Source organism: Corvus hawaiiensis, chromosome 9 (genome assembly GCF_020740725.1).
Source record: "Corvus hawaiiensis isolate bCorHaw1 chromosome 9, bCorHaw1.pri.cur, whole genome shotgun sequence".
NCBI lineage: Eukaryota > Metazoa > Chordata > Aves > Passeriformes > Corvidae > Corvus > Corvus hawaiiensis.
In genome coordinates, this window is record NC_063221.1 from 28,475,516 (window position 1) to 28,486,974 (window position 11,459).

Sequence of the window (11,459 nt, forward strand, 5' to 3'; positions counted from 1 at the left end):
AACACGAAAAGAGCCTGGCGTGGGAGAGGAGACAGTCACACCAAACCCCTCGTGCATGAAGAGCAACCCTTCCCACGGGTCCCACAACGCCATGTCACCTGCCAGCGCACCACGCCATGAGTTGGCCACACAGACCCTGGGGAGCAGAAGGTGCTGTGACAAGGAAATGCTCCCCTGCAGCCCAAGAATACCCAGGCAGGGACGCTGGGATGGGGTGCCTCTCCTGCTGGCACCTGGTCCTGCTGGCCTCTTGGGCTTCACCTTGTTCCCACTGAGCACACTAACTCCAGCAAACCTGAATTATCCATCCATCCATCCATCCGAGCTTCAGAAGCCCCTGAGATCTCAATCCAAGCGGAACTGTTTAAGATGGAGGAAAAAGAAGGAGCCCTGGTTGTCTCCAACCAAGATGGGAGGACAGGAACACCAACCACACCATCTTTACCCAGACCAACCATCACACTTCCAGCAGCAACCACTCCACTGCCGCAGAGCATCCTTCCAGGCCCAAGTTAGAAAGAACTGCAGCAGCTTTCCAAAGTTAAAAACAAAAACAAATAAATCAATGCTTTCCGTTAATGGCAAGTCAAAGCCACAGCTCCGCAGATCTTGTGCTGCAAAGAAAACAGCATTTCAAGTGCTCCCAAATGCAGGTCCTTCTCAGGAGGAAACAAGGAAACAGAGGAAGGGAATGATAAAGTCAAAGTCTTCATCAGCTAAAGGCTACCCCAAGTTTTCTCTCCTGCACGTTGACATGAGCTGGCTGTGCAGGCAGAGCAATACCACAAAAAAGTATGTAGCAACAGTCAACTAGATTTAAGTTCATTTTCTGTAGCTCGAGGCCAAAATCGACTGAAGTGGTTCTGGTGATCAAGTTTTCTGCAATTCCCCTTCTATGTATTAGCTCTTTGACAGAAATTCACTGCGGTATTTAAACTGGCAGTCATCACCGCTAACTCAAATTGTATTGGCTTTCACGGCGTTGAAATGCTCAACTGCGACCAGCCATCGGCCAATTCCCAGATAACGCGGCGGCTGAAATCCCCTGTCATGACGAGCGATCCCGTTGCGAGCTCGCCGGCTCCAGGAGCGTGCCGGAACGCTGGCACGCTCGCCACGGGGCTTGGAGGAGCCTAAATCAATGGCTATGGGTTGAGTTTTAGGAGTTGGTGAGTGCTTGTGGGGCTGTTACCTCGGATAAACTCTTTGGACACAGGTGGAAGAAGATGACTAACAACCCTCCAACCAACACAACCCGACAGTTGTGTTAACAGACACACAGCCCTGCCAGAGACAGAAGGATCGAGCATTCCTCCTGCCTGTGCCAGGTGAATCCCCACTCCCATCACTCTTCTCCCACCTTTCTACTAAGTGCCAGCAGGCTTTTGTCCCAGCTTGGGAGAAAAACCTCAGGGGAAAGGTAAAAAGCAATATTCCCAAGTGTTCACAAGAGCCCACAGTTTTCAAGGGTCCCCTCGAAAAAAGAGCGGTGGGATTTCTCCTTACTTTATTTTCTCACTGGAGATTTAAATGTTTAAAACTTGAGGGGGAAATTGGCAATTTGTCCTGCTGCTCCTAATAGTTTTCATACAGTTATGCTGGAAGATGAAGTGGAAATGACACAGCGTGGAAATCCCACCGTTAGCACCCCGCTAACAAGGAGCGCCACTCCCCCTTCCCAAAGATGTGTCCCCCAGGTAAGAACCCTTCTGGTGCTCACTCTGGGAAGGTGACATGCCAAGCCCCAAATGACTCCCAAAGCATCCCCTCGTTCTGTCCTTACAGTAGCACAGTCTCTGGGCTAACACACACTGCATTTTGGGCAAGCACCAAGCAGGACACACGGAGTTTGCCCATTCCTGGCCAAGTGTAGACACAACACCCTGCCAACCTGGGGCAAGACTTAGATTGGGATGTTTTTAACCACAACCACCACATGAAGCAATTCATGACTCACTGATCCAGCCCCATTTGGGGCTCATATCCCATTTTAGCTGCCATGCACTGCTGATGGGTTGCTGGGTTTGGTGTTTGACACTGCCCACCGTGCTCACCAGTACCGGCAGCCTGCCCTGGAAGCTGGCGAGAAACAAGGAGCTATTCACACTTCCATGGTTATCATTCGGTTCTTTGGTCAATATTTAAGTTTTGGCCAGGCAGCTCCCTTGCCCTGTAAAGTACACGCTGTGCCAGGAAAACACTGCTCCTCAGAAAGGGACTGTACCGTGAGCATCCATCACCAGCCACGCCACAGAGAAGAACAAGCCCTGTCTTGGGGCCAAAACACACCTGGGGAAACCAACCCAGTGCCACCAAGCCAAGGCACAGGGCAGGGAAAATCTTTTTAGGAGTTACCCAAAAAGTAAAGCACTTGGGGCTGTTACAAAACTGCATTACACTGAGAATTAAAAACAATCAGGATTGTGTCTATTTACTGTAAGCTTAAAGCAACGTGTACTAAAGAAGTTTATGCGAATCATCTAATGCACTCAGGCCTATTGTTAGAATTATTACCAAGCTAAAAAAAGATTAATTTCTCTAAATACACTAAATCCTCAGACATGATGAGGAGGCTGCTGTGGATGGAGCATTACCATGTCTTGCTTGCTAATGTCATCTTCACTTGTGGCTCTGCCGCCCAAAGATCTACCTTTGCCTTGCTCGTGATGAGCCTGCTGTCCCATCTGGGCTCCCAAAACCCCCACAATTTGCCCCAAAACATCCAGGAAGTGAGCAGAAGCCAACAACTGACAGATGTACTGCTGGCTGTCAGCTCTGACCCTTAGCTCAGGAGTTCACCGTTTTAATCCAACCCAGTGGAAACAAGCAATGCAGAGAGCAGCGGCAGGGACAGACAGACACACAAACTCCACCTAGCAAATACCCAGACACGCTTCTCCCATGACCCAGAGGGGTGGGAAGAGACAAGAGGGAGCTCAGCAGCCAGCCAAGGCTCTCTGGCACTGCCTGTGCCCCAGGGCGACCGCTGTGTCCAGTGCCAGCATGTGAGAGCACCGTGGAGGTCCCTGAGACGCTCGCCCGGCACTGCTCGCCAGCAAACCCTCACACATCCCAAGCCAGGCATGTCGAGGCAACGAGAAAGTTGGGAAGGGAGGAAAAATGGTTTCCATACCATAGTCTCCCTGGAGCAGACAGAACCAGCTCCTGCTACAAGGTTTAAACGCATTTGACTAGGGTCCAAGCCCGCAGCCAGGTGACTAATCCTTTGATGCAAATCCCTCCCGACGCTGCGGATGCGGGCGCCGTGTGCGGGACGGGAGTGGGCAACCCACTGGAGCAGACGTGCCATGCACCCTGCCAGGAGGTGTTTCTCTGGGATATACCTCAGTCTCAAGCATGCCACCCCAGAAGCACCATCCATGCCTGGGTCATGCTGCCACCTCTGCAGATAGCACCCCAAACCATGGAGAGCCAAGACGCACAACGACCAACCAACGCAGGTCTGCAACCCCAGCTTCGACAAGACAACACCTCTCCCTTGCTGGGATCAAGGGACGTCTCAAGAAACCAAGGAAGCCCCCAGCCTTGCCAAAGGCAGGGAGGTAGTAACTGGGGCATTCAACAGCAGCTTGGGGAATCCCCCTTCTCCTTCCCACCAAAATCCAACTCCCGCCCATCCTGCGAGGTGTCCTCAGCATGAAACATCTCACCATCACAGCGTCCTCAGCATTAAATATCTCACCATCGACCCTCTACAAACACTTCGTTGTCCATTGCTATGCAAAACTTCTTAATTCTACCAGTAGCCTGAATGCCTTTAAGTGCTTAAGATAACCATCTGAGCTCATTTACATAATTGCAACATTATGAAATACTGTTCAGTCAAATCAGAACATTGTTGGTTAAAAAAAACGCCACGCTTTTTGCCAGTTGGTTACATTAGGTTGGCTCTCGGGGCACCGGAGCTCCCCAACGCCGTAATTACCGCGAGGATTAGAAACTTGTTACTCACGTAGTCATGAAAGGCTTTGGCTTCACTCGAATGTTCACAAGTGTCTCGCCTTTCGGGAGCTGCGCAGTACAGGTCCCAAAACACGCTGCATGGCGGGGAGAGACAGGAGAGGAGCAGTTACTCATCAGGGATCGGGCACCCAGGTCAGCGCAGGTGAGCGGCTTCCCACCCCACGGGGCCCACGGCTGGGATAGGACCTCAGCTGGATCCAGCTGTGCATCCCAGCTTCGCACCGCTCGGACCTGACTGTCAGGAGCGGAGATGCTGGGTACTTAAGGAAGCAAAAGTAGCCCTTTAAGAGACAACACCTTGAAGGGATAACCCCCGTGGGACTTCAGGGACTTCTCCCAGCCTCGCTGCCGCCCAGCTCTGCTCCCCTGGGCGCCCCAGTGGCACCGGCACAGCCCGGTGCCTGCGGCTGGCCCGGCAGCTCTCCAGCGGGAGCCCTGCCCGCCGCTCCCGCGGGGACGGGGGTGGCTCCGCCGCACTTCGACGCCGCGCGGGGAGCGGGAGCCGGGGCGGTTCGGGGCTCGCCGCCGCTGCTGACTCACGCCACTGCCGGGGCTGCACCCCGTGGGGCCCCGCGACACCGGCGCGCACCCCCCCAGCCGAGGGGGCTGCTCCCACCCGCGACGGGACACCGCCGCCCGCCCCCCCGCACTTACCACCACCAGGAGTGCAGGAAGCCGGGGGGCTCGCCTAGCGTGATGTTCTTCTCCCACCGGATCTGCGGGCGAGAGGAAGGCGGAGGGGGGTGGGTTGGGAGGGGGGCGGTGTGGGTGGGGGGTGGTCGCGGGTGGGCGTGGGCCCCCACGCGCGGCGACCCCCCGGCGCCGCCGCCGCCCCGCGCAAGATGGAGGGCGGGCGTGCGGCGGCGCACAAAGGGCGCGGGGGGCGGCGGGGCTCACCTCGGACAGGAAGGTCTGCGCAGACTTCTGGGCGCCGACGTGCAGCAGGTACTCGTAGACGTACAGCGCCAGCCTGCAACAGCCGAGCGGCGGGTCGGATAAGGAGGAGGCGCCCCGCTCCCGCCCCGCACAAAGCCGCCCCGCCGCCACCGCCGCCCCGCTCCCCCCGCCGCCGCCGCCGCCGCTCTTACTTCTCCCGCGCCTGCCCGTCCGAGGGCACCGCCGAGCCCTTCCCTTTGGCGAACATGGTCCGCGCCGAGGAAGAGGGGGGCGGCCGCCAGGAGCCGCCGCCGCCGCCGCCGCTGCCGCCGCCGGAGCCGCTGCGCCCGCCACCGAGGGAGCGCCGGGGGCTGTCAGAGCGCCGGCCGCCGCCGCGCCCCCATCGCCCCGCGCCCGCCGCCGCTCGCTGCGCCCAACGCGCCGCTGGCCGCGCACCCGAACGTGGCCGCGCCGGGCGCCGCCCCCGCCGCCGACGGGCGCCCGCTCCCGCCAATCACCGCCCGGCGGGGGCGGGGCCTTCCCGCGCCACGCCCCGCTCCGGAGGCGGCGGGCGGCCTCCCGCGGTGGGCAGGGAGGGCGGGCGGCGGCGGCGCGCGGTCCTAGAGCGCGCCCGGCTCGGCCCGCGGGCGGCACCGCTCCCCCAGCGCCGCGCGGCGCACGGGCCCTTTAAGGCGGCGGGCCGCGGCGCGCAGCGCGCGCTGATTGGCCGGCGCCGCGGAGACCTCGGAAGGGGGGACTTGAAACCGCCCGTGGGGGGTGCGGGGGGAGCGTCGGTGCGGCCGGGCGGGCGCTGCCGCTCCGCGGCGCCGGGCGGGACGGACCCGGCGGGAGGCAGGGACAGAGAGAAGGAAGAAGGGAGGCGGCCGAGGGCTGGGCACGCCGCCTTCTCCTCCGGACCGGCCCCGGCGGGTCCCGCCCGGCGCCGCGCACCCCAGCCCCGCGCTGCGGGCGGTCACCTCGAGGCCAGGCGCGCCCGGCTGCGCGGAGCCCTGAGTAGAGCCCGGGGCCAGCCTGTCCCGGCTGCCAGCTCCAGTCACGGGGCTTGCTCGCTTCGCTGCCTTTAGAAACACGGGGGCGGGGAAAGCCGCCCCCTCCGGGTTGGGTGGGGGTCGCGCAGGGTGGGCTGTGGGGAGCACTTCTGCCTCTCCGGGGGCTTGGGCAAGGCCGCGCTGTGTCCCAGGGCACCCCTAATTTATGAGCCAGGGCTTTGCGTCCCTCGCCCCACCAACATCCGTTTCTGCAGGAGCCCACCAAACTAACCATCAGTGCTGGCCTCGGGTGGCAGGGCCCACGGGGACAGATGTTGGAGCAGCACAAAAATAAGGGCTTCAAGCAGCTCATTCCCCCTGCCCTGGCCTCACCTCTACCTCCGAAGAGACTGGCTGAACAAAAACCGGCCGGGCCGGCGGCTGCGCGCTGGGTTGGGGTTGTGCGATGAGTTACCCACTGCTGAAACGGGGAGGTTGCACTTAAAACACGGGGGATCTTGGGTGTGAGCGGGGCCATGCGCTCCGTGCGAGGGCAGGGAGGCTCGGGGCGGCGGCGTGGGGAGCCGCGGGGCGTGGGAGTGACTCCTGCGGCGGCGGCAGCGCTGCGGCGCCCGTGGGAATGTTCACGGCCATCGGGACCTGCCTGAGCAGGGCCAAACTCGCTTCTTCACAGTTTAAATTGAGGTTTAAATTGAACTGGGGGTTGGGGGGGGGGGGGGGGGGGGCGGGGGAGAAAAAAGTCTTGCAATGCGGTAGGTCGAAAAGGATCAAAACTTGTAGGCGTCCGAGATCATCTCAGCAGAAAAGGAAAACCTGGGGCTTTGCCCAAGTTTTGGTTTTTAGGGTGGGGGGAGTGACGGCGGCGATGACAAGGCAGGCATGTGGGGCTCTGCTCCACGCACGCCTTTGCGGCACAGACCGGAGGGACAGGCCAGACAAACCCCAGACTTTGTGTCTCCCGAGCCTTTGCATCCCTCTGCTCCTCTGCTGCTCTGATGGGTTCAAAAATAACTAGGAGCGTCCCCTGGGACTGAGGTTATGGGATAAATCTGACCCTCCAGCAGTACGTGAGAAGTTCACTAAATATCCCTGGTTAAAAATAATACCGTGATACCCTGTACCTCCTGCGTGGAGGTGGAAAGCACTAATGCCGCTGGAATAATGAGCGCTGTGCCCTCGGCAGCGAAAGGGCCTCTCTCTTCCCAGAATATTGCCCTGCCCTGCTCCTGTTCATCAGGAGCTTGTTTTCTTCCAACTCATTCGTTTTCTGGGATAGGTGAGTAGGCAAAACCCAGCCACCATTTCTCCCCAGCCCCCTGAGTAGTGTGGGACATGAAGCAAGCCCAGGGAAATGAGATGGGAGACAGGATCCCTTCCTCTTAGGTGCCTTCAGCAGTTTGGTTCCAGGTCTCCAGCCAGGAGTGGAGAATGTTTCTGAGATGCTCAGAGGAGGGAACAGCCCGAGAAGGGAGACAGGAAACCAGCTCAGCCTTCCCTCGTCTCCTCCGGACAGCTGTAGTTCCCAGCTGTTTCTTGAGGAAATGGCCAAGAGCAGTTGATGAAAAACTTCCCAAAGTGGCACCAAAGGAAAGCCCGACCTGCCAGCTGCCAAACGCCAGCATGGTAAGGGCAGAAACTCCCAGCCCATGTGAATACACCAGGCACTAGCCCTGCCTTCACATCTTCTGCGACCTGATGATTAGAGCAAATTATAAGCTGGTGCTTTGGACCAACATAGCTAAAGATCAGAAGGGAGACTAATTTCATATCATCACCACCACAGAATGCAATTAAATGGCTCTGCAAAGTTTTAACACAAGTTATGACAGGAAGTTTAGGAAAAAATAAATCCCCACAGCCAAAGCCAGCAGCTTCATCTGGCCGAGTCGCAGGAGGATGTACCAAGGCTGCCGAGCGCTCCCAAGGCTTGGAGGGTGACCTGTAGGCTACCTTACTGGGCCAGACTTTCTCTTTGTCAGGAGTTTTTCTTGGGTTGCACCAATCAAAGCGCCAGAAGTCATTAAAAACCCTAAACCAGCACCCAGCCGGTTGTTTTAAACAGCTGCCTGTGGATTTCTCCCAGCTGTCTCAGGGTGTCTCCTATGCCAGGGCTGCATTGCATGGCACCCACCTGGTGGGTACCCAACAGATCCTGCTCCGCTGAGCCCGAAGGCAGGAGAAGGTGCTGCGTGCTGGGGGAAAAAGGCAGCATCCCCTGGGCACAGCAAAGGGAAGGCTCAAATTTACTGCACACTGCCAGCGGCTCCGCTGGGACTGCTGTGGGATCCCCGTGGGCAGGCTCCCAGTGGGCAGGGATGTGCAGCAGGAAGGACAGGTTTGGGAGGGAGTAGCTGTGGGAAGAGTGGCCTCTCCACGTTGCATATTAATGCTCCTTGTGCTTTAATTGCAGTGGGACCTCTCGCGCAGAGCCATTAGCATGCAATGCGGAGGAACGTGTATTTTTGGGATGCCTGCCTGGCTCGCAGACTCTCAGCCGTGGGGAGGGGGTAGGCTGTGGGATGCAGGGAGAGGTGTCTCGTTCCCCCCCCCCCCCCCCCCCCCCCGGGATGCCGCTGGAGTCGCAGCTCCTTCCTCAAGCCCCTGAATCATCCCCACTGCCATCTGCTGCACCCTCGCTCTTCCCCGCAGATGTCCTTCTTCCTTCCCCAGAAGGAGATGAGAACCGAGGATGAGGTGCCAAACACGACTTCAAACAGCATCTAATAAAACACGGGATTAATTTCTTCTGACTGGTGCTCAATGGCTCTGATTAAGCAGAGCAGGATTTAATTAGCTTGTTTGGACTGCCTCGAAGCCTGTGCCAAAGGTAGTGGAGTCTCAGTGGTTGGGTCTCCCCAGGCCCCAAGCAAGAGCTGATGCTGGCCTGCAAGACCTTCCCCTTACAGAGCAGAGCGCACTGCCTGCCCTGCCAGGCTGGCAGCTCTTTCAGGATCCTCTGACCACCCTTTACCACCCAGAATGGGTGCCCTTAGCTGTGCTTAATCCCAGTGACACCCATTGGGCAGGCACAGGGGAATGACAGGAGCAGGGTGGGGTTTGATGGGAGACACAAGTTAGTGGCCCCACCAAGGAGACACTACTGTCTTCCCCAACAGCGTCTCATCCTCTGAACCCTGTGCCTTTTGGCACAAACCAAATTTGCCCTGCCACCAGGACCTCGAATTTAAAGTAGCCCTGTTCTCTCCCTGATTTACTACCAGTTGCTGGCTCCTCTCCTCTCCCTCTGCCTGTCTCCTTTAACCCATTTCATTATCTATGCTAGCTTAGGCTTGTCTATGTGGGAACATCATGGTGAAGTTATTGCAAAATAGATGGGCTGTGAATGTAAAGCGTGGCAGCTATTCCCCAGCAGCTCCCTGCGTGGCGGCTCCTATTCCTCACCCGCAATTCCTGCGCTAACCTCGGCTGCAGGCAGGCACTGCAAAGTGCCAAGCAGGAGCACCCATGTGGGACATGGCTCCTGGGCTTTCCCCAGGGAAGGCTGGGAAATCATGCTGCATTCCCATAGCTGGTGCTCCTGGGATTTTAACTCTGTGGATTCCTGTCGTTTCAGAGGAGACAAACAGACGTAGAAGGCTCAAAGGGAGAAAGCGACGGAGATAAAGCCGAGGAGCAGGACTTCCCTGTCTGAGGAGCACAGACAACTTGCAAGCCCCAAACTTGCGCTTGTGGTTTGACTCCTGAGGAACAGGGCAAAGGCAAAACCCAAAATGTCAGAAACTCGTTACCCTGTTGCCCCGACAAAGTGTCACCTCTGCCCACCTCTTGCCAGTGCCAGCTGCTCTGGGCGAGTCTGGTTCTCCTGGTTCCCACCTCCTTTGCCACTAGCCTACACCTCCCTGCAAGGGATATCTTGCAATGAAATATCCCCTCCCCCCAGGAAAAGCAGCATGCAGGGGCTGTGATCCTGCACGGTGACAACCCCCAGCCTGGCTCCCAGCAGTGCTGCTGACATTCCCATGCAGCGCTGTGTCTGACCCTGCTCCTTCCCTGTGGCTGAGCTCTGGTGGCTGCTCTGTGGGGCCAGGCAGGGCACCGACGTGGGCTGAGGATGCTGCCAGGGGTTACGTGTAAGTGCTACCTGTAGGTCTCCTGTAATGGCATAGCAGGGACCCTCCCAGGGGGTGCCAGCAGAGCTGTGTGTGCCTGCAGACCCTACAGCTGATGGGATGGTGCCTGTCTTAGAGTTTCCTCAGTCATCCCACAGGACAGCCTCCGAGCTGTGCCCCATGTCAGCCATTCTCAGGTGAAGGGTCGCAGCCTCCCCAGGGTAGCAGCAGTTTTCAGCTGCCTTGGGAGCCAGGCAGAAGCCCCACTGCACCACTAAGTATCTGCAGTTCAACATCAGAGGTTTCCTCACCCCCTGCCCTCGGCAAGGAGGGGTTTAGGCAGGGAACAGGCGCCCAGCCGGCATTACGGGATCTAAATCCAGCTCTGCTGGGTCTGGTTTTGAGCCTACTCTCTCCACTGGGGCAGAGCCTCTGGGTCCTATCTCTCCTGTTTCTTCTCCAGGCTGAGTCCCTTATCTGTCACCTCTTCCATCTGTCTCTTCCTGATATGTGTTGCCAGCAGTGCCCTGAGCCAGCCACCCCCTCTAGCGCCCTGCAACGTGGCCGGAGCGCCTCTGACGGAGAGTGACCTTGGGTTTTGGAGCACACCTTCCCCCTGCTGCCACTGGCCCCATGGGTGCTCCCACAGCAGGGTGGACCGGTGCCAGGTGTGTGCGTGGAGCTGTAAATCTGCTGCGAGCATGGTGACAGTTTGGGTACTTATTTTAGCAGCCTTATTTTAGGTAAAAAGCTGCTGCAGGGTGAGCTGTGGTCCAACTGGCTCTGCTGCCCACGAGGGTTTCCTCCATCGCTCCTGGGAGTTTTGTGGGAGGAAGGGGGACCTCAGGGCTATAGGAAAGGCTTTCCAGTCAGCAGCCTGCCATTGGAGCCAGTGTCCTCAGGGACACTCACCTCTGCAACATCCTCCAAGGTTTCAAATCCAGCTCTTGCTGCTCAGAGGGCTTGCTCTGGCTCTGCTCTCACACCCAGCCATCCATGGCCACCTCGCTTCCCAGCAGGCAGTGAGGGGACCTAGCTGGTACTCATCCATCCCCTGGTCTGCAGAATGTTCCAGGGAACAGACTCGCCCCCAGGCCACAGACCACACTCCAAAAGGAGCCCTTTCCTGCTCCCACACTGCACTAAGCACCCCTTTTCCTGACTCAAAAAACCCCCAAACCAATCCATTTTATCAAGCCCATGTTTTTCTGGCTTGCACCTTCACTTTGTCATATGGAAATGCTGTAACTGTCTCTCCCCCCTGGGACCTTCAGGCAGGGAGCCACTCCCCCCCACCCTGGATTTTACCTTTACTGTTTTCAGCACGGTCTCTTCCTTCTCCCTCTGAGCACTCACCGCTCATCCAGCCTGCATGACTTGCTGACCCAGCACTCCTGTCCGCTCCTCCATCCGTTTTGCCTCCACACGTAATGCACTTTCATAATCTCCCCTAGGAAGGTCGTGCAGAGCAGGTCACAGTGCCGCATCGGGGGCTGTGACTGCACAGGGGTCCCCATGC

The 11,459-nt window shown here is 58.2% G+C and overlaps 1 protein-coding gene across 2 annotated transcripts in view; it reads right to left on the reverse strand.

Moving 5' to 3' along the window:
* The window catches only part of SSBP3 (single stranded DNA binding protein 3), a 54,298-nt gene extending 49,052 nt beyond the window's left edge, over positions 1-5,246 (reverse strand). For both annotated transcript variants that reach the window (XM_048312830.1, XM_048312829.1), the window contains exons 1-4: positions 5,073-5,246; positions 4,882-4,954; positions 4,639-4,700; positions 3,974-4,058 (exon numbers count right to left, since the gene is read on the reverse strand). In XM_048312830.1, the coding sequence (XP_048168787.1) occupies positions 3,974-4,058; positions 4,639-4,700; positions 4,882-4,954; positions 5,073-5,128 (276 nt within the window). In that variant the 5' untranslated portion in view covers positions 5,129-5,246. The remainder of the gene's footprint in view (positions 1-3,973; positions 4,059-4,638; positions 4,701-4,881; positions 4,955-5,072) is intronic.
* Between the last annotated feature and the right edge of the window lie 6,213 nt (positions 5,247-11,459).